General features: G+C 35.0%; 1 protein-coding gene across 4 annotated transcripts; it reads right to left on the reverse strand.

Annotated features, from left to right (window-relative positions):
• Positions 1 to 23,956, reverse strand: LOC139144225 (uncharacterized). Of its 4 annotated transcripts, XM_070714887.1 has the most exons (7): positions 22,668 to 22,848; positions 19,401 to 19,454; positions 17,206 to 17,241; positions 14,129 to 14,332; positions 6,613 to 6,801; positions 4,961 to 5,093; positions 1 to 4,032 (listed from the first exon to the last, which is right to left on the reverse strand). In XM_070714887.1, exons 1-7 carry the CDS (start codon positions 22,709 to 22,711, stop codon positions 3,922 to 3,924), a joined length of 771 nt encoding a protein of 256 aa, XP_070570988.1. In that variant the 5' UTR covers positions 22,712 to 22,848; the 3' UTR covers positions 1 to 3,921. The 4 variants fall into 4 exon arrangements, with proteins under 4 accessions (XP_070570988.1, XP_070570989.1, XP_070570990.1 ...); XM_070714888.1 differs by lacking the exon at positions 17,206 to 17,241; XM_070714889.1 differs by lacking the exons at positions 17,206 to 17,241; positions 19,401 to 19,454; positions 22,668 to 22,848 and adding an exon at positions 23,856 to 23,956.

The raw sequence follows: 23,956 nt of genomic DNA on the forward strand, positions 1-23,956 counted from the left end.
TCTTTGGAATAAAAATATTTTATTTTGAATATTTGATACAGCAAACACATTGCAGGAATTATATTATACTTTATATGAAGCAGTTTAGGAAAGTTCATACATGTGTATTTTTCTTATAAAAATGGATGGCATTGGACATTGATGTCCAATATTGTAATCTTTCTCTGGACTTCACACATACCTCAAAGGGTCAGCAGCTGTGACTTTTTATACTTTTTTCATAATTTTTTTATATCAATGGCAAGTTGTTGTTCTACTTCCCAAAGCATGTTGAAACACCAACTATTTAGCTTGTCAACACAGTGTCTATACGTGTAAAATGTAGTGTATTGTTTACGTTTGTATTCACTTGTGAACAATAACAATACAGTCTACACATGTACAGGCTGAGTTGATAAGCTGAATACTGTGTATCTCAACATGTTTTGGGAGTAGAACAAGAAACTGTAGTTGACATAAAAAGCAAAAATAGGAAAAAATGAAAAGTTACAGCTACTGGCCCTTTATTAAACTCTTCTCAAAGAAGAACCATAAATTTTGTAGCATGGTCACTTTCTGAGAATGCACCATTACAGCTCTCTATACATGTTATATGAAAATTGAAGTTGGGGCCTTCAAACAGACTCAGTAGTGACCTTTGACATGAAGTGATTGTTTGTGGATGTCATGAATTTTCCTCAAGTGATGTAAGTGCTTCTGCAATTTATTTCCTTTGAAATTTTAGACAATGGGTCAGCCTGTGTCAGTGTGGTCTCTCTATACATTCTAATCTTAAGGATATTGCACATAGACACATCTATCACCTACATACATATAACCTACATACTGGATCTACATCATGACATGAATTAGTGTCAGAGAAATACACTTGATGTACACATTCACACTTTGATCAAGATCACTGGTGACGTGGATTTAAGTGTGACAGACTCTCTTTAAATTGCAAGACTCTAATCACACTCACAGCTAAACTTTCTAAAGCTGTGACCACCTTGTTATGAGCATCTGAAAATTTCACTTGATTTTTTTCCCCACTTGCCCTGCAAATTTTGTCATTTGCAAAAAGGTCTAAAGCAAATATTTTTTGACTTTGATCCATATACTGCACACAAAAAGTAACAAAGTGTTTTGGAAATGATACAGACGGAGTATCTGACGACTGCATGACAGATTTTATCTAAAGTTTGAATGTGTCGTTTGTCCACTGAGTGGATTTCACAGTCATCGCATGTACAGAAACTAAAATACCCGTCTATCTTTTGTTTAACAACTGAATTAGACAGTGAAAACAACTGGACGGAAGTAAATGTACTTAAGAAAGAACATTGAGGTATTTATGTACAATCTACTGAAGATGTCAATGTCTACTGTGAAACATGAAATCCTGACCATTTTCAAATATGCTATCTGTGAATATAGAAATTACAGACATATTGAACTAACACCAGTGAGTCAATTCATGCAGTTTTTCACTCTTTAAAATGGAAAAGTATCTACAATTACTTTTCTACTCCAACAGTAAATATTAGAATTATAGATCACAAAGTAAGTTCATACCCAAGTGACCCTACAAAGTTTTCAGTTTAAACTGTACAATGTAAAAAGCAAGCATACTAAAAATGAGTTAATTATAATGATTTTCATCGAAAAATGACAATCATAAATTTTTCATGAATAAGAAAGTCTGCTGTCAATGCAGATATCCCACTTCACTGGTCCAATGTTTTCACATGTCCAGTGTAAACACAATAAATACTATATTTGTTTCAAGCATTATGCATTTAAAGTTCAAATATTTGTTTTCCATAACCCATTGCATTGATGTGAAAGTGACATTATAGCACACACAACCAGTGTGTTCATGCTTTAGTGTATTGCTACCAAGTCCTGTCTTCTGCCTGATCAAGTTATAAACTTCATTATTGATACAGACCTCATAAACTGCAAGATTTGGTATATAGGAAAAAGCCTTGATAAACTTTTTCTCCAACCAACTGCCTAGTGTGAATCAGTTGGAAGGACTGCCTTGAATCAACTGTCATGAGTTCCTCTGTTTGTGAGCTCTAAAGGTAGAAACAAGGTTAAAAGCACATGGTGGACAGTTACATTATATTTTACAATATTGATACATGCATTATTCTATTTTGAAACACTCCTGATTCAAACTCTCTCTTGTAATTTGTTATTTTATGGTCACATGGTACACATCATTTTGGCACTGATACATGCACGGAACCAGTTACTGGTTGATATTCACAAAACTTTTTACTGGTTAGCAGTTTGGAACAAGTGTTGACTGGGTAAGTTTGAAAGTGCATGCACACATTGTAGAACACATAAAGAAGATGACAATGTCGTCTGCGACCTAGACGAGCAGTAGCAGTGAGAGAATTTGATGAGGTGTGTCATAATAGCATACTTTTGTTTTCCCTTGGGCCTGAGAGTTGCCCAAAACAGTCCCCCCCCCCCCCCCCCACTACAGCCTTGTTAAGCTGACTGTTTGAGGGTAATTCTTAGGTAGGCCCTCCAGAAACAAACATGTTGGTAAACAAACATGGCCAGTCAATACTGTGCATACTGTCCTGTAGTGTTTATATCACCTTTGACTTTTTGTCTATTGAAGCAATTTGACAAAAGAAGACAGAGAAACAAAAGACATTTCACAGATTTTTTATACAGCAGATTATTAATCAGATCACTCTTATCAAAGAGTATTTATATTTTAGGGTAAAATCAATATGAACATTTTATGAATGTTAATGTTGACAAATTACTTTAAAAACTTTAAGAGAGGGGCATTGTTTTCTTCTGACAACCCTTAGAATGGAAAGTCAAAGTGGATTGTACACTTGATGGCTTAACCATAATGATGGACAAATCTGATATGTTTAATGGACATTCAATCAGGAAAAATGACTCATTGATAAAAGGTGGTCAGTTAATACTTGGACATTCACGCCAAATCAAGGAATGTTGTAGCGCTATCACAACTGAAAGAATTGCACTACAGAAAGAATTGCTTGGGAAATATTTCAAAAGATAATCAAATATCCGACTTACAAGTCACGTTTGTACATGAGTTTTTATTGAATGATATAGAATTATAGAAGGCAACAGAAGCGCTGGTGATAGGCATAAGTTGCTGCAGCTTGGTTAACTCAGCCTAAATATATAAATCTATAGGGCATTGCTTAAGACTTTCAAAACTTGCAGTGTTTAAGGTCAAACTTTCTCCTTGACCAGTTCCACAGTTATCTATTAGAGAACCTGTACAGTAAGCATAACACACAGCTATATTTTCCAAACCACTGACTGAAATTCAACTTATCAGCAACAAGTATATGTATACAAAACGGTGGGTACAGTGTATAATGTAAATTTGCCATTTCATAATAAAAGAAAAATATCCAAAAGATACAGTAATATCCATATTTACATGATATATTGTCTTTAACAATGACATAATGATATGTGAAGTGTAATGTTCATTTAAAGAGAAAGTCAAATATGAAACACCATTGCAAGGCATGTCAGTCTAACACCACCATAGTCTTACACTGTAAATCATAGGCTCATCTTGATTGAAGTACTCATTGCCCTCAAACCAACTTCTCGTCTGTATTTTGTTCCTCAAATCTTCTCCTCTTAACAGATCTCGGCAAACTGAAAAATAATTCATCCATGGCTGATTCACTGTTGCACCAAGCAGACTGTTGATGTCTCAGAGTAGAAATGATCTCCACTTCTTACTGCAGTCCAAAATTGTGACAGAACTGTCAAAACTTCTGACATAGAGGAAGAATTGCTGGTAGAGGGCGCTCTTCATAATTCAATGGCCTTCAATAGATCCACATCACTGCCTCTATTGGATGAACTCACAACACTGTCTGACCTTGCCGTCCAAGGAGGTCAGCTGTAAGACTATCTGAGGGTTGTGTCCTGCCTTTTGAGTTTCATCTTCAACCAATTGGCAGGTGCCGTACAGTGAATTGTAAATTCTCTTGAGTAAGGTCCATTGAAAGAGTTGCCCGCCTGTTTTGAATACAAATGAAGCAATGACGTCAGTCGCATTCAGGTGGAGTTCAATGTCATTAAAATCATTCTTATAATCTAATCTTTTAGGCCAACTCACCATCTACATCATCAAAATTGAGAATTCATAATCTTCATCATTTTGCAAGCCATATTTATATCATCATCACCATAACCATCACATCATTATTAATTCAGTATTAATTTGATGCCACTCCTATTCTCTTTCATGCATGCACAGTTTTTCAATAGAATTTCTTAAATCATTTTTACCATGTGATTTAATCCTCTCCAACAGCAGACCTAGCTCCATGACTTTGATTCAAGCACGTAGACATCTCTCAAGAAACAGAGAATCAACCCTTGATGCTAAGTTGTCAGAGAGTATGAAAAAAAAGTGTTTCAGAGTTTGAAAACTGTGGTCAATTACTAGTTCAGGTGTGTTGACAGCAGACTTCCCTCTAAGTGATTATGACACTGTGCAAATAATGCATAATACTATTCTTACTAAAACAGAATTAACCCTTTGAGTGCCGTAATTTTTCCCTCCAAAATTTTAGGGCAGCAACATTTTACCAATTTTTATGAATTATTCTGTAATTTTTTGATGATTTTGGACCAAATGGACATCACATTTCATTGGCTACAAGCTTTTATCAAAATTTTAGCAGAAATCTGAAAAAAATTGACTATGGTATGTTTTACAAAGGTGACAAAAATTGACTTTGGTGCTCAAAGGGTTAATGTTTCTTATCATACATGAATGCATTCATGGATGACTTGATGTCAATAACAGTCTACAAAACACTAAACTTCCATTACTATAACTTAGAAATCTTGTTTGTTAGATGATGCACTTTGTGACACCATCTATCCAGTGCTGTCTGAAACCTGGAATTCAAAGAGATGATTTGTAAAGTTGACAAACCTTGATATCAAAGCTTGGATTATTATGAGGTGAGAGTTTCCAGGATATTCTTTTGTGTTCACGTTGCAATTCTTCATCTAGCTTCCTCTCAAAACTGTTGACTGATTCCGCTCCTCGAAGTTTAGGTAATTCCCTGTGAAACGGTAACACACAGAGATGTTACAAATGTAAAATGTGATGCTCAAGAAATACATGATATTGAAATGGTAATATGATTTACATGGGACAAATATGCAAAATTTCTGATTGCATTTTAGGTTGACAAAAATTGAGGAAAAACGCTGAGAAGAAAAAGACAATATTTTGGGCAGCAATTAATATTACACAAAACTGGTATAAAAAATAAAGATATTTTGGTAAAGTTTCACTTTGTTAAACATGAAACAAGAGGTGAATTTCCCACCACTGTGTGTTGACAAAATTTTGAATCAAGAATAATATCAAAATGAAATGATATCAATATTTGCAGCCAATGTTCTTATTTAACTGCTGGAACATGAGATCCAACATTCCAGCACTTTCAACATTTTCTTACATAAAGTGAAATGTCTGAAAGGTAAAAACAGTTCTGTTTTTAAATTTGATGGAAGAGAGGCTAAAATGAATTAAATTTTGCATATACATATACTTTTTTAGAATCTGTTTCTACATCAGAATGTATGTCCACTAGCTAAGTGTATCCTATCATTTCATTTCAACAATGGCAAGCTAACATTTGCTGTTCCCTGCCATGGAAAACAAAACAAAAACCTAACTCACAGAAAAGAGCTTACTACACATTAAAAGGTACAGATGTCAAATTATCAAATTACATGATGTACAATATTGACAAAGGCTAGTGTTTTACAGCCACAGTCCTGAGACAGACACATGGACTCCAAACCACACACTCAATATACCCTGATTACACTGATGTCTGTTTGAGCTCTGCTGATCTCAAGACCATGGTAAACGTAGAGTGGTTTCAAGCATAGCTAAATCAATATCAGTATTTGCTGAAATTATCATCCAATGCACTGTAAACACTCAGAAGTGTGTTGACAGATTCAATAACTAACTACTCCTCCTGTGTGCACAGTCTGAGATTTGGTTTTTTCAACTAAACATTGTAAATATTGACAGGAGTGTTAGACAGTCTGGCTCAAACTTTTATGCTATATTTATTTGATACTGGTGGTTCTTGCCACTTGTTGCCACACTACCTCATTTATCTCCAATAATTTTATCATTTCAGATGTTTTCACTTTGTGCCCAATTGATTTTTTCAATATCCAGATACAGAAGTCTACACATGTACTGACAGTATTTCTCTATCTTCCTTGTATTGAAATTCAAATCACAAAGCTGTGACTCTGACTACCACATAGTGAAGGCTGGTCATTCATGCAAAGAACATTATTATGCACTTTGCAGCATACTGCTTGCACTGCATAGAACTTCAACACATACCTTCCATTATACTTTTCAAGTGCAAATTTTCAATTTTCAACATATTCGAAAATGACCCAGCCACCTCCCCTCCCCATGCTGTGTCACATCAAGATGTTTCTCTGTCATGTTTCTGAGATTTCATTTCCCTGTGCCCATACACAGACACATACACACACACACACACCCCAAACACATCCATGGATAGACACACTGATACTTACCCCCTGTATCTGTATTTATAGTCCATATCACTGGAGGTAGCCACCGATGGACATGGACCTAGAGGCGCTAGATGGGCACTTCTAAAGTTGGGTACCATTAAATTGCTTGCCCGGTGAAGTTGTGCTATCGTGTACGGCGGTTGTAACACATTCTTTCTGTGTCGTACATACTGGATGAGATGATTTGACCTATGAAGAAAAAAATTGTGTAGAATTTGAGAATGTAAAAGTATACAAATGTACAAGCACCATCATATTGTGCAAACATGAGAGCTTCAACCTTACGACAAAATGATTTGGCTCCTCTCACCAAAACACAGGTAAAACCAGTAATATGATATGATGTACGGTACATATCTGTAATAATATTATAGGGTTATTCACAAAATACGGCCCTGTATGGACAAGGGCTCAGTGAGTGACGTATTGGACGAGCCGAAGGCGAGTCCAATACGTCACTCACTGAGCCCGAGTCCATACAGGGCCGTATTTTGTGTATAACCCTATTATTATACACCTCCCTCCATTAATCGTCCGTATAAACTAATTCTATGGTAAATTTTGAGGGATGCGGCACGCGCGATATGAGTGGAACGCGCGCGATTGTTGAAATAAAATTGCTACAAACCCCTGAAAATTGCGCGTCGCGCGTCTCCCGTATTCGGGACTCTGCGTACTATACAAAATACGGAAAGTTATTGGACGGTCAAACTCCCATAGGTTACGGCAGTAGGTGTATAATAATGTATTGTACAGAACTTGTTTTGGCAAAGTATTGCTATATGGTTTGGCAACTCTGTTGTTCTTAATATGACTGCAATGAATCTGGTAAAATGACAGGACAGACCAAGTTTACAATGATATTTTCTTGCTTACATTGTATCACCCTTCACAACAACACTGATATACCCAATGCAATGATGTTTTGTGTTATTTGACTCTAATTAGCTTTGGATGTTATATATTTCTAGAGAGCAATAGTTGACAGACTTTTCCCCTTCTTAGTGTACATCCAATTTTCAGCTATTGGAACCAAGCCTTGAGGGTTTGATGTTATAAGTGCGCATTTTGTGATGTAAAGATAAATCTTGTTCCTGTACATGTCCTCAATGAACTTCTTTGTGTCTCTAGGGGGCCTTTGTAGAACAGAAATCTTCTTACAAACACAAGACAATTAAATCTTATTCTTAAAAAAATCCAAGTCAAGCGTATTTTTTGTTTTTCTAGAGGCCTGTGTAAAACACAAATCTTTCTAAGATCTTTAAAAACCAAGACTTAGTCATTTTTGAGACATTATGTATGGTTGACTTACAAATGAAGATGGTTTATGCCACACACAAAGCCAATTATGATAAGACTATTACACAGTCTGATGGAAAAGATCAATAAATAAGTCTTTAATTGTTACAAAACTGGATTTCAAAGTCTGGAATCTGTCCTTTTTTACCCAAAGACTGACTGCTGCATTGAACAATGTTAAGATTTGTACTTGTGCAGATAAAACATCAGATAACAGACTGCTCTTGAGCCAGTCTGCATGTCCTACCACCATTGAAGATATCTAAACCTGTCAAGAACTGTGAAAACAGCTCCTCTGATGCACAAAACAGGATTATTTCCAAATCATGCATGAAAGAAAGACTGAACGACATAATTGTTATTGTCTTTTTTGCTAATTACGATGTTTTGTCATGATATCGGTGAAACATGGAAAGGGGTGTTCTCACAAAGATTCAAAACTGAGAGTTGATGGGAAAAGCTGAAAAAAAAGCGGATTACGTTCAAAATTGAAGTAACATACCTATGAATGCCCTCTCATATTCAGAAGGGATTCTTGTGAAGTTACAATAGAACAGAGGAAAATTGACATATCCAAAGGAAAAGACAATGATACAAACCAACGTGCTAAATTGACACAGAGATAACTAAAACAATGTTGCATATTTAATACATGGAAAGGCTATTTTTGCACCAATTCTTTCTCAGAGTTAATGTCAAGTTTCAAGTGTTAGAATCAAGATATTTAGTTCAAATTTTCAGGATAACTCCCTTAGTTAATATTTTCTCAAAGAATATAAACGTTGTATATTTACAGCCATGATTTTGAAATATGACACCAGTAAATATTAAAATTTAATTTTTCATATTTTTTTTACATATTTGAATTTAATAATAATTGGATAGTATTAATATTACCAAATTAGTTATAAATATGTTGACACTATTTATTGTAAGATTTGTACGGCAGGATTTGTAAATAAAATTTGTTTTTATGATTTTACATGAGTTTATATATCAAAAAATTCTTAAAAATTCTTTCAAATTTCAAAATGTGATTTTTCAAAAAGTACTTCAAATACAGGAAAATTGTGCCGTACAAATCTTATCTGTAACCTTGTTAATAGGCTGTAAAAATTCCATGTCCATATCTCATTTCAAAGTTGGATTAAATTGGTATACAATTATGTAGGAAAACTGTTATTCTGTCAAAAATGTTGAAAACAAGCCATATTTGCACCCCTCGTTTGAAGTCATAGAGCAGTTTTTTGGTTAATCTCACTTTGACACCTCTTTGACACTCAAGAATCAAAAATGCATTTACAATAGCAGTCACTCACTCTGAATGCCAGCACCGCCTTGTCAAACTTTCCTGAAAAACAGCAAATAATGACTTTCCCTTTTCAAACATTTTATTAAAAGCTAGGGGACCTCTACCATAGTTAATACACTAAGGACTCCCCAACTTCTTCATATTTGGTCAGTTTTTCAGAAGTTTTAACAGGCTATAACTCTGCAATGCCTTTGTGCCCAAATGTCTAGTTTTTTTTATTCCACAAAGAATGTTGACTATTTTTATATTTTAATAGTTTTATTGAAATTTATACCTGACAGTCTAGCCTTTCCAACCACCTTAATACATGTAATAGCCTACAGAAATGGATGAAATTCCTACATTGAGTTCAGGAATCTTAAAAGTTAAATGGTAGATGGATACTAACCATGTAGGATTAGAACTGTAAGCAAACTAGAAATTTCTTATCAGATGACAAATCTCGGCACTTAATCTGTTTTTGATTTTGTTGTTTGTTGGGACTTAGTAAGTTACTAGGCCAGACAGGTTAATGGTATCTATAGTGAGACAACTTAATCCTATTTCACATGACAACAATTCTGTTTATCAGTGTTTGTAGAACTAACACAAAGTACAAAGTTGCATATTTGACTGTAAATCAAAGCCAACAGTGGCAATGGTAACCGTTAACCAGCAACTGTTAACCATTCATAATAACTGAAAAACAAAGAAAACTGTAATACCAGCAGAATAACTTAGATAAAGATAAATACATGTACAGTATCAGTTGTACATGAATGGGACCGTATTGCTATGATCACTTTAAAAACTACTCTCAGCTTTAAAAGTTGACAAGTTTACGATCCCTATGGTTGTTCAACAATCAATAGAGTAGATTTGTTTGGAGATACCAGACAGACTTCTGTACATGACAACAGTATAAGCACATATTATTCACACCATCAACTTATTTATGACAGATTTATGTCTAAGTCTACAGAATAAATCATTCTTTCAAGACAATTTGATCACAATTTACTGCTATAAAGCTTGACATGTATGATCTGTCTCATCTGAAAGGCGTAAACTCATCTGATTTTTAATACACATACTGTGATTCAATATCTGTAGTATTACTATTTTACTGAACTCACGCATGAAAGAGTGAACAATTTTAGACCGATGCTTTCCTGGAATAATTGGCACAATAATAAGTTGATGTACTTGGGCATGGTGTGAGCCATTAGAAAACAACTGACCATACATGTAAAAAGTGCTTTTCATTAAAAAAGTCAGATGTCCTTGATGTAAGATCACTGACAAATAGAGGAATGTGAATTATATAAGTCTTCATTATTTAATCGTGATAGATCCATTGGCTAGTGTACAAGTTGCTGAGTTGAAAAAACTAATTCAATATTTTGCAGGAATTTTTTTTGGCCACTAAAAATTGAAAAATATTACTTCAACGTTATGCGGGTATAATTCTAAAAGTGAAAACTTACTAGAGAAGGCCTAGAAGATGAAATTCAGGCAAAGAAGACAAATTGTATGTCAGTGATTCATTATGCAAGTCATACTTCACAACTGAAAAAAGTTTGATTGATAGAAAGTTACTTTGATGGAAAGAAAACTCTTGTATTGCATGCTGGGTACAAATACATTCTCTGACATTTACGGATCAACAAACAGTCTGGTGATACTACAGGCAGTTTTCTGGTTCATGTCTTGTTATTTGACCTACTCACCCCTGCCCTTTGGGTTAGACCGCTATCATTTTCAAGCACTGGGCGGTATCCATTCACAGAGATAAGGGGGTTATAGGGTTAAAGTCATAGCTGTAATACTATATATTTTGCAAGATGGGTAGATTGGTATTGTAATTACCACAGTAAGACTCAGGCACCATGCAAAGCTTGAAAACACATCAACCAAAATACATACAACACAGCCTGGTTATGTAAACTTTGCATGGATCATTACAATGCATACACAGTTCTTCCTCTTATAATATTCAACCAAAGTGATGAGAAAAAAATCAATGTTTTATACCAGCTAAACCAGATTCTCATTAGCAAAACCTGTGATTGACTGTAATGGCCATATGGAAAGCTTGAAAACAAGTATTCATACTTATACCACTGGTCTAGTATAGTCTTGCAAAGAATGACATTCCATTCTAACTCTCATCAACCTACACCTATTTCAAATTTATGACCTATCAGTCAAGATAAACATTATTCTCTAAGGTTCAACTTCAACTGAAGATACTAAGAATGCAGTGCACACAATGGACAAGCTGTACATATTTCAATGTTCATTAGATTTGCAATGCAGAAAATTGTTCATTGAAGGTGTGTCTTGGCAAATTTAATTGTCACATAGCAGTTTGGCAAGTAACAGTAGAAACACTGTACATGCATTATGACTTACTGAAATTTTGATAAAACTTGTGAAACCAGGAAAGGTTTTGCTGTTGATTTGTCAGCAGTTTGATCTTGTCAGCTCAAAGGCCCAATAAAATAAATCTGTGACGTCATTCATTTTTACACAAGATCAAGGATGTGAAACTTAGGGAACCATTAATGATAAGAAAATAAAACACACTGATATTGCACTGAACTGTTAGGTCACAATCTTAACACTTCTTACATGTATTTTAGGCACTGTATTTACAGATAATTTTTTTCAATCCGTTTCTAACTGTAATTATCTTGTAAACCAACACATACTTTACCATCATAAAGATAACATATTTGATAAACAGACATGACAAGTTCATGACAAATTGCTGAAAATTCATGACATTGACAACAAGGTTACAAAACTACACTAGTAATAAAGGAAAATACACAAAATATTCCTGATTTGTGAGAAGATATTTGTATTATGTGATTGGAAACACATTTTTTTCTGATGAATATATACATGTTGATTGAAGAACAGTAAAACTGTTGGCTTACGAATGGCTTTGCCAACTGGTAAATATTTTTGTTGCAAACAGGTAAAATGACCATTGCCCCTTTTTTGATATAGCGCCCTCTGGAGTTCAACATTTAGTCCATTATTGTATTCAACAAAATCAGTAAATTTGAACTTGGGTTTTTTCAACAATACACTTTAGCCTGCAGTATTGCCTGTTAAATGTATTTAGCGTTGCTATTAACATACCCCCAAGAGGTCATCTCTATTCTAACAGGTCTCACAGTATTGATTTTATTGATTTTTACATGTGCTGCACCAAACAAAAGTTTTTGCTTGTTTCAAACCCACAACTGAGACATATGAACTTTGACCCATGTGCAGTATAGATGACCACTAACAATGGTTGAAAATGCAATATTCTTTGTTAAGAAATTGTAATTTCTAACATTGCAGCAGTAGAGCTTGGTTAGCTGTAACTTTCAAGGACTTTTTAACAGTGTTTTAATTCTGTTTGTAAACTAGTTTCTTGATGTATTCCTATAACCATGTAGAAATGCTTCAAATTGGTTAACATAACCTGCACGTCTGTAAGTGTAATGTCCAGTGTAATTGTTGACAACAAAATTTCAGTCTGGACAAGAATTGATTTTACAACAAATAATATTGTGTACAGAACATGTTGTGTTGACAAAGCTACACAGTACATTTTGTAGAGTAGCATTTATTTTATCAAGAAGAGTATGAAACTGTACAGACAAACCTGTCTTAGAGCTGTCATCTCTTTATAGTGGTTACTTTGTGGCAGTCTAGTAGCATTTTACATGTTAAAGGCCTTTTACAGAACCACTACCTCTCTCTAATGTGGTTATTGGCTACATGAAATTGTTCAAATTTGGTACAAAAGGGCAAAATCTGTATTATAATGGTTAGCAAATGTGTTTATAATGATTCTGTCAAAAACCGCTATAACAGGAATTAACACAAGAAATGAGTCTGAAACCGATTTTGAATTTGCATTACAATTGTTTAAGAAATTAAATGCATGTCTCATATTTTTTAAAATACAATATTTATGAAATTGAATTTTATCATTACTGTTATCTGTTCCTAAATTCATCGCTCAGCACACCGCCTATACTGTTTGATGGTTTATTTGTTTTTGAAAGCAATTCCACATGCAGGCTCTGTAGAAAGGTCACCTCTAAATGTATATACTGGTCACCTTTTCTTGGTCCTTTATGTGACCACTGTACACAGATTTGACTCGACTTGCTTCATCGAACAAACATTTTGAAAATATTACCTACAGCTATTATCAAAGGCTTTACGTTTTCAGAAAAATTTCGACACGGAAAATTATAGTCCAACAGTTTTATCTGAATGACAATACATCAATTGTAACTTCATCCTTTGTTAACAGTAATTCATTTTCTGTACAAGGTTTTTGTTTTTGTTTCGTATTGTTTTGTTTTTTGTGATGTAAGGGTTTATTACTCAGAGCAAAACATAATGATTCAGGTTTCCATGTTACACAATTAGCTGGTCAAAGCTTACTTCCAGACAATTTTCGACATACACATTCTTTCTAGAAATCTACATTGCAGGACTCCAAGCTGTAGAGACACTTGAGGGTATAGGCTGTTTGGAGTGTGATCTACATAATAAATGATATGCGAGCCTCAGCCTAACTGGAGTCCTCAATGAACAATATTTGAGGCAATACTGAAGGATAGTGGTTCCTCACTATACTGATCTACATGTCAACATAATTGTTTCAAAAAGCTATGGAAGGGCCTCCTATTAAAGAAAACCTGATTGTTTGAAAAATAACCAATTTTCCACCAGATGGTTTTGATCAATTTATATGTATATCACTATCAGCTTTAATACTAGTGTTAGATTTTCTTGAGAGGTTTTGTTAAAATGTTCTTCACCAAGTGGTAGAAATTGGTCACTGCAAATCTTTGAAGTTTTCTGACTTCTTGGCATTAAAAATATGACTGTGTCGCTGTATCTTACCTGCTATCATCGGCATCTATCTTGTAAAGTTCATCAAGGCCTATAGTTGATGAAGATACCATAGCAGTGTTGGTAGATGCTAGTTTTGGCAGTCTGTATGGAGTTAGCCCTGCACCAATCTTATTGCTAATAACTTCCATGTCCTCTTTCTCTTCATGTGAGTACAATGCAGGCAGGCTTTTACTAGTTGCTGCTTCCCGGCCCCTGAAATTCAAGGTCAGCAAAAAATTGTCACTGAGTTTCTTGTCTAGGTGAACAATCTGCTCAGATAGATGCAAATGTTACCAAATGAATTCATATATATATAACATATGTATGTATGTGTGTATGTATGACTGTATACTAAAATGCCATGTGTGTGTGCATAATATTATGATATAAATTCCTGTGTAAATACATTCAAAACTTGAACATATATATGAATTAGTTAAGGCATTGATATGTATATTTATACATAGATATGCATGTGTATTTGTGCTAACATATGTATACATGGATATATAGATTAAATGCCAGATGTACAGATACAGTGTCACAAAATGTATCGAGAAATGTATTTCTTGCAAATGTTTTTCAATCAGAGTAAACCAACATGCACTATCAACAAGTTGCCAAAAATCAACTGAAAGTTCAGTCACAAACTTCCAACCTCACACACACAATTCACGGCAGTGCCAGACATGGTTTAACTCTGAAGCGCGGAACATGCAAAAACCTTAGTTGCCAATATATGGGAACATTTCACTCTATAGGCTGGTTTTCAATATGCATGCTTGTGTTTGTAAGCACAGCAGTGGAACTACAGCTTTGCATAAGTGCCGTGTGAATGGGTGTTGCGAGGTGACTGCAACATGAGCTGTGCATCTAAACACTTCAAAGTAAACACTAAGACACACAGGTGAATGAAAGAGGATTGTGTTAGCTGAACCAATGCACCATAGCAGTGATATGTGATGCATGAACTGTTTAGTCTGGGTCAATCTTTGCCAAACCATTACAATTGCAACCAGGGTTGTACAGGGTAAAATTTCACACATTTGTCTTCAGCTAGGCTACACATCAAAGGATTTACTGTCATAGTACAGAGCATTGTTGCCATGTTTCAAGCTGGTAACGAATTATGAATAGCATCTATTGTCGAAAACTGACATAAAGCATAATGAAATCTGACATCAGCTTGTCAATTTTTGTATGTACTGAGTGACTGTAAAATGACTTCTACAACATTCCTTTTCCATACTTTTGAAAGAAAACATTTCTTGTGGATGAACTTACAGAGATTAATGAACTGTACATTTTAATATTAAGCACACTAAATATCTTTGATAATGTGAAAATTCACATTTTTATGAAGGCATAGATATAAAGTAGGTTGGTTGATAAAGCATGTATGAAGACATCTGATCTATGTACGATACACAAACAATGGGTATATTTTGCTTTGATAAATTCATGACTTTTCTGTCCAATTTTGACATTTCTATCCTTGGGTTATCTTATTTGCTTGAAATTACTGTTACAAGAAGATATTGAAACAGACAACACAAAACTCTCTCAAGAAACTATACGTTAGTGTATAAAATTCTCAATATACTTGTAGTTGTACATTAATTTCCTTAATCCTCGTGATAAACATTTTTTATAAAGATTGCTGGCATTTTCAATTAAAAACAACAGCTTCAAATAAAACTACAGCACAGCACAGTTGTCAACTGTTCATGGTGATGCAGTATGTGTAAACTGTCTTGAAAAGTGCACAGGCCACCTTCTGTTGCATCTTAGCAATTCAACAGAGCGCAATGGGAGAACTCTATATAGTCTGCCTTACAGCTCTTACGTATAAAGAGTTCATATTCTGATGCCCTCAATGAATTGGGCAGATGATTGCAAGCTACTTCACAAAAATTTTTTTATAGGTTCCTTGTGATGGTAATACTATGATTATTTCATTTCTTTGCATGGGGCATTCTCGAGAGCCAGAGCATAATTTCCGTTCAGCTGACCTACGCAAAAATTAATGGGTAGCACTAAGCTGTTGCTGTAAAGAGGCGTGTGGTTTACAACCATGTGCATGGGGTTGCTAGACAATACTTTGGTCAGCCCCTATTGTTTTGATTAACAAAGACCTACTAATTATCCATCCATCCATCCATAAATGATGAATGGAACAGCCCACTGAATATGTGTATTCTAGCCTGGTTTGTGGCAAAACCATTGTATTTCAGGGGTGGCAAGAAAAGATGAATGGCAGGTACATATTTGCTTCCCAACCACTTGTTAATCCACATGTGGGTACCATATGTATATACACTGTACAAGTAAATTCATTCTTTCACTGTGAAGTCAATGTAAGCCTATATTGCAGTCTTGAATGTAACTTTACAGTATTTTATATTAAACTTTGAGGTGCTAAAATTTATCAGTTTCCTATGTTGTGCCAACACCTTGTTCTTCAATATATGCCAACGGAGCCATAAGCATCTTATAAAATTGGTACTTTCATTTCAGGTAGAAAAGAATGGAAATGTACACTGGACAGTACAGTATCAATTCTACTGTAGGCTGACAATGTTAGATTGTATTCAATGTTACAGAGACAGTTTGGTATCATAAAGATTATGTATCCCAGTGACCATGAAAAAATACAGATGTACATTCAGCTATCTGTCCCAGTGCAGTCTCTGAAAATTCTGTTTGTGTGCAAGGTTGTGTGTTAAGTGTGGGAAGCACATGATGTATGTTAACCATTGGCCAAAAACAGATACACATCTACATTACAGGAGAAACAATGTTCAGTTGATGAAGCATTGAGAAAAAAACTGCTATTGAGAGCTTTGGCAAACAGTATAAAATACTGGCTGAAGCAAGACCATTTAAAAGCCTTTAAAAGTACAACCTTAGCAAGATCTTGCATAGTGGTATAGACACTGAATATTTTAATGCCAGGCAATTTTACATCTTGGAAGGTTGCTGGAGTCAGATATTTACATGCATAGTGCAGACTGGACAGCAGGGCATATATGAAGGTTTTCATTTATGTAGAATATGTAGAATATGCCATGGTACAAATCTGATACCTGATGTTAGTCTTGGTTGATTCAGGAAATCTCACACTGTTGATTCAAATGTTAACATGGAAAACATGCAATGATAATGTTAGTAACAACAACAACAACAAAACACACAACAAAACACAGTCCATGCAAACACAGTTAAGACTGACAGCATGGTTAACACACATTGACATAAATTACAAACACATCAATGGAAACACAAATTATTTACAAACACAAATGGGAGATTAAGTACAGTAAGCAATTACTAAAATCCCTTTCCACCAAAATTTATCTTTGGAGTAGCATTGTAATGACATAGCGTCAATGCATACATAGCAATACTAGCTATAACTTTTGATTTCATCTTTGTATCAACTTATTTTTCAACACCAGTAAGGACTGATTAAATCATTGATGACGATTTCACTTTTCCTTCGGTTGAATATTATAAACAGTAGTCATTTCTCAAAAATCCAACTACCAGACAAAAAAAACTGGCAAAATGATCAAAAGTTACAACTATAAACTTGTCTTTTACTTTAAAAGCATGCAAGCCAATTTTAAAATTATATTATATATCACTGGTATACTACACATATAAACTCAATTTTTAAATTTGATTTTCTTTCCAAATTGCAAAAACTTGTACACAACTATATTTGTGTACACTGAATTTGGTAGAACCTAACTCAACACTTGTATTCAGGTTACAACTTACAAATGTTAAATTTTCAAGTTACTGATAATTTGGATATTTCAAAAATTTAAACATAACCATTCAAACTGCTGTAGTACATTGAACAGATTATGAATCAACATCAAATAGCATTTCATAGGATTTTGTTTGAACAGCCAATTCATGTTGGAGGTTTCAACCTGTCAGTTGTAAACTATATCATCATGGTTTGACCTTAACCTTGGCCACAAGTTATCAATGGTGATTTCAGACCTGTTCATGGACCATTGGGATGAACAAATCAAACCCCTTTCATTAAAACCTTTGGCTTTCATCTAGTTACTGTACCTTGTTACTGCCTGATTTTAAACATTCACTTTGTAAAGTAATGCTGATATAACACAGAAGTGCTAGTATATTGGAAACTATGGATTTTAGTGTGAGCAATAAATCCTTAAGAAATTCTGTACAACTTTTATTGGCCCATTATCCTAGTAGTCTATATTGATATGTCCATATTCTTTTATTTTAGCAAGACTGGCTACTTTCCTTTCCTTTTGGTGGTTAAAATGTCAACAAAAATAAACAGGATTATGTGAACACTATGTGCCTGTATAGGAACACTATAGGGTGCACTCTATGAGATGTAAATGTACAGGAACATTATATTAGGGTGAATTCTATAGATTAGAAGGTATACCGGTATGTATACAAACACTACAGGAGGCTGTGGGGGGTACCTTCATAAGAACATAGGGAGATTTCTATAGGAGGTACATGTACGTATATAGGAACACTACAGGAGGCATGCTGTGGAGTTAAATGTACTTTACAGGAACATTACTGTGCACTCTGCGAGAGGTAATGTATATAGGATTGTGGTAGGTAATATATGGGAACATTATACTGGTAGGGTGGACTCTATGGGAGATAATTCATGGGAACACTATAGCCAGTATAGGGTGGACTCTATGAGACGTACATGTATAGGAACATATAGGATGCACTCTATAGGATGTACACATACAGGAATATTATGGTGAACTCTATGGGAGGCATATGTATATAGGAATTAACAAAGGGTGCATGCTGCAGGAGGTAATGTATAGGAACACTATACTAGGGAGCATTCCATAGGAGGTACATGTATAGGAACACTGTAGGCAGGACATTGTGGGAGGTATTACATTATAGGATGCACCTATGCAGTGGTCTACACAGAGTGAAGGTTACTGTGGGAAATGATGACATTGGTGACAGACACATTAATTAATAAGGAAAACTAATCATTGTTATATGAGTATACGTACATCCTGAAACTTTAATTCAGAAACCATCCAATATAATTATTCAGATAGTTCTGAATTTGAAACAAGATGTAGTAGACAATTAAACATTGCAAAAGATACAAGGTATTTTCAATATGTTATAAGGGTAACATCCATTCCACAGCAGTAACTTCACTCTACATGTTAAGCAGGGATTTTTTTATCATTTTACTGTTCTACAAGCAAATGTCATCAATGTCTCCACGTTGTACCTTTTCACCGGTCTCCTTGGATTGACTTGAATATCAAGATGAATTGGAGGAAATCTGTCATAAAATGAATGACAATTGAATTATGAGACAATCAGACAAACACTCTGTCTACAGGTGATAGTATATATATATATAATGAACCATTGCCATTTGAACTAGCTGAAGTGCAAATTTCATAAAATACATGAATATGAAAATTAAAAATGAAGATTCAAGTATGACTGATGAAAGAAATATTCTCTCTGTTGATAGTCCAGTAATGTATCCAGCAGTGTATATCATACATGTATGAATATTCATGATATCAAGCAAATTAATTTGATATTTATGTCTAAGTACACAGATGTCTTTAACTTTGTCTTAAACTTTGTACGGAATTAAAGTACAAGGAGACTATGTGCCCAAGGGCAGGTTACCATTTGACTGACGTCAAGAGGGAAAATGGTCTCCTATCTTGTGGGTACAAAGTCCCTTGCCTTGTTTTGGTTTGTTTTATTTTATGCATCTCTTACATAATTTTCACTCAGATGCTTTGGTTTATATACAAATGACAATCATATGCTTTATTATCTCCAATAAAGCCGAAAATCTGTAAAAGACTAGAATAATTTTCATCATCAAACAGTGCGTGAATATATTTAAATCACTGTGTTATGCAATTCATCGATTTTTTCATGCATAGTAAAAACTGTTTTCCTTTGTAAAACATGTAATGTCCTCATCATTCAATCCCGAAATTGAAGATAGTTCTGGGTCACTTTCAGTCAAATGATGAGTATGCAGCCCCGATGTCATCAACAAGTTATCATTGAATCCTATGGAAGTGCAACATTCCATATATGAGGCATGTAATAAATACATGTATATGCATAAACATACATGATATGCACAGTATGTATGTCCATGGTACATGTATATACATTGTCTGTTCTGAAATATTGTCCTCCTAACATTTAACCCTTTCACCACCATGGTTTGCCCCAAATCCATTGTTTTCTATGGTAAAGTTGGACCTGTATACAGGGAACTGGGGGTGAAAGGGTTGAAATATGGACCTTTGTCCATTCACACATGTATGAAAAGACAGACATTTCAAAGAGTTTAAGAAGGACTATTTATGCAAAAATTAATTTCACTTTCCTAGATGGGATAACTTAATTTTAATGTAGATATGTAATGTCCCAAGACATCTGAATATACACGTAATTGATAGTCAAGTTGGTGATGAGAATTTATTCAGCGTTCTCTAGAACGCTTTTCCAACTTGAATCAAGCCTTCTGTACAATGTATAGCTGAAATCTGACTTTGTTACTTCGTTCCTGCCTGCGATGGAATGAATATCCTAGAGCAAACTCAACTACAAAGCTGGTTGATTTGAATATAAGTACTAAATTTTTCACAAGGTAATTGTAAGGTGGAGATTGTAAAGTTGGCATTTAGCCACATCAAACACGGTATTCGGGGACCCTGAAACTTGTCCCCTGGCACATGAAGTGGTACAACACAAAAGCCACAATGTAAAGGAGTTGATAAATAATTACAATATACATGTAAAGTACCTGTGATGTCAATTCATGGCTAATTTATTATGTAAACCCGAGTAAATAAGTCGCCATATCCATAAATCATTTAAAGAGTCTCTGAAAAATTTAAAATTCTATACATTGGGCGCTACCTGAACAAACCCTGACATTTGTGGACCTGATCTGACCATGGACGCCTTTTTTATGTCCATGATCTAACCAAAGCAGGCTCTCTTTCCTTAAACTTTCATTACTACTGAAACACTTGTCATGCAAACTGGTACACGAAAATGTGATGATTGCCCTGGCTCAATAAAATTGGCAGTATACCTGTATGTTATTGAAACACTTAAAGACGTATCTGAGAACACAATGGAGTGACCAACTTGGCCAGCCAGTGTTGAAGAGACTTGTTGGTATGAAACCATTGTTACTGTACAAAGGCTTTGAGAGATTCAAAAGGCGATTTACTGGATGATGAACGGTCCCTGAAGGTTACATGCCATGACATCTAGCAAATATGTCCTGATCTAAAATGTAAACAATCCTTTCCCCAGTGGTACTTGCGGTAACATTCTATTGCTATGGCTAGTACAAATTTGATTTTTTTTTTCCTACTCTGCACAATCCTGTTACAGCTGGTTTTCACACCTTTTTGACAAACAACATTATCAATCAAACACACCTACAATTTGCATCATATTAAAGCTAGAAACCAAGTCATGAAAGGAATTAGGTTTACTATCATGGCTACAAGAGATTTCAATGTGTTTAGACTTTATACAGTGGAGGAAATTTTTTCCATGAAACAACTTGGAAATTTGAACAGATGTTCAGTAGTGACAATTTTCGTTATTGAGGTGTACTCAAAAATTTTCTATTTTCCATGGAATTCATTACTAGGGAAGAACAGTAACTAATAAAAAGATTTTCGGCAATGATCACTATATGAAAATTTCAGTGCACACGTACTCACAGCTCACTTTTTTGTTACTTTCGTCAATAAAAAACGAAAATCAGTTAACGTTGAAGTGGAAAATTACGTGGAGCAATTCTTTAACTTTTTTATCTGAAACATAAAATCATGTTAAATACATTAAAACCTCGCAAAATGGCAGTCTTTTAATCGTTAGTCTGGAAACCTTTGCGGGCACCCTATTAATTTTAATAAAAATGGCCGATCAAAGAAGATACTGATGTCATCACGATTTTGTCGAGAACAGGAAAGGGGCGGTTTTGTCCAGTAGGGAACTCAGTCAAGAATCGCCACAAAACGTTTCGCTACCTCCATCCAAATCACATAGTCCCGGAAAATATTTCTGTCGTGTTTTCTGGTCATGCTATGACCATCGTAAACACTGGTAATGCCTACGGTGCCGTCTATCGGAATGTTATGTCCACAAAAACCAGATTTTGCCGCAAACAGAAATGTATTATACTGTGTGGTGACTCAGATGGCAATATGATTACACTCATCGGATTACAGCGAAGGGCCCGAGACAGTGATACACGGAAACTACCTTCGACAGTTTGGCTTCCAATTACTACTATACACGAAATGTGCGTTTATAGCCATAGTATTAGAGTGAATGTTGCAAATTTCGTGTTTCCCTATGATAATATTTTCAGGTAATTCACGTACATCAAAAACTACACGTAGGCTTCATGTCGTCAGCAGGCAGCACAAACAGCGTCAACGCTTGACCACCGTAGGCAACGCTTTTTTAGCACAGCCCAACTCACCTGCTTTCACGTCGCAGTTCTAAAGAGGACGTCGACTTCGGCATATCGACGGCTATCCTGGCGGTCTTACCATTTCGAAATATGTATTACTATTACACAAGACTGAAATAATCATACAAATCGACGGCAGAGCTCTGAATACCGTCTACTCTCTTTGAACTTCCGCCATTTTGGTTGTCACGTATCGATGCGTCTTTGAAAGGCGAGCTGGGTCACGTGACGGAAAATAACAATGTACCGAGATAAATTTTTAATAAAGCGTGTCTTGGAAACTTAACAACACCTGTATCCAAAATAGCAAATATAAACATATTATAGCAGTGCCTTGTTTCGTATAAAGTTCACTTATTTGAAAACAAAAGTGACGATTATCAGTTATTTAGCCCTGCCATTGTGCGGATCACACACATGATAACCTCCGTAAGGTGTGTAACAGTGGTGCTGTGCGAGTGAGAGTTTAGGTTCAAATCCACATGTATACCAGTCTATGTATAATTGACTACATTATCAATAATAAAAGTGAGGCATTGGACATTTAAATATCACTTTTGTTGCTATGTTAAGAATATGTCTGTGTTCCGCCACCGTAAATAAATGAAGTCGGTCTCAATACAACTTGATTATTATAAGCTTACAAGGCTATGATGATGTTTGTTTCGTTTTGTTTTTGTTTTGTTTTGGTTAGTGATCGATTGCTCGTACTTTTCAATATTACATCGGATGGCTAGAAAGGTGAGACTAAAGACAATTTGCAAGAACTGTCGAAAATTCATTTCTTCTTGCTGTAATTTGTAATAGAGCGCCACCTTGGCTAAGTTAGTGTTTTGGAAACCGATCTCAAACTGTAGCCTCATTGGAGGTCTAAAATGAGCTGCCGAGCTTGTTCATGAGATTACGATACCATAGGTGAAACTGCGGATAATTGACTACTCAAATAAACTTGTCAAAGTTGTGAGGTGTTTTAAATATTCAACATTTTCAATACGCAGGCAGCCTTTGGAAGTTGGCAAGAAATACAACAATTCAAAAATCATTTTATTTTTTTCAAATATAAGGAAGAACCCATATTTTGCAGGAGAAAACAATATAAATCTTGTTTAAAAGCACTAATTTATTTTCCTGTTAGTTTGACTGAATATTTTTGACCACTATCCCCTCCCAAAATAAAGATAATTTGCGTCTACTTACACATAGTACGTGAGAGAAACAAGCTGCATCCAGTGATCGTTGGTGGCGCTGAAAAGCGCCTGAATTTTCAAGTTTACTGCAGGCATCTGACCATGGCCTCA

This window comes from Ptychodera flava, chromosome 11, assembly GCF_041260155.1.
Source record: "Ptychodera flava strain L36383 chromosome 11, AS_Pfla_20210202, whole genome shotgun sequence".
Taxonomy (NCBI): domain Eukaryota; kingdom Metazoa; phylum Hemichordata; class Enteropneusta; family Ptychoderidae; genus Ptychodera; species Ptychodera flava.

What these genes read in the sequence shown, in the direction of transcription:
- LOC139144225 (XM_070714887.1), bottom strand. Translation starts at nt 22,711, where the DNA reads ATGCCGAAGTCGACGTCCTCTTTAGAACTGCGACGTGAAAGCAG. An exon ending in GAACTGCGACGTGAAAGCAG is followed by an intron (nt 19,455 to 22,667) that starts GTGAGTTGGGCT and finishes ATTTTATGACAG; the next exon opens with ATTTCCTCCAATTCATCTTG. An exon ending in ATAGATGCCGATGATAGCAG is followed by an intron (nt 6,802 to 14,128) that starts GTAAGATACAGC and finishes TTTTCTTCATAG; the next exon opens with GTCAAATCATCTCATCCAGT.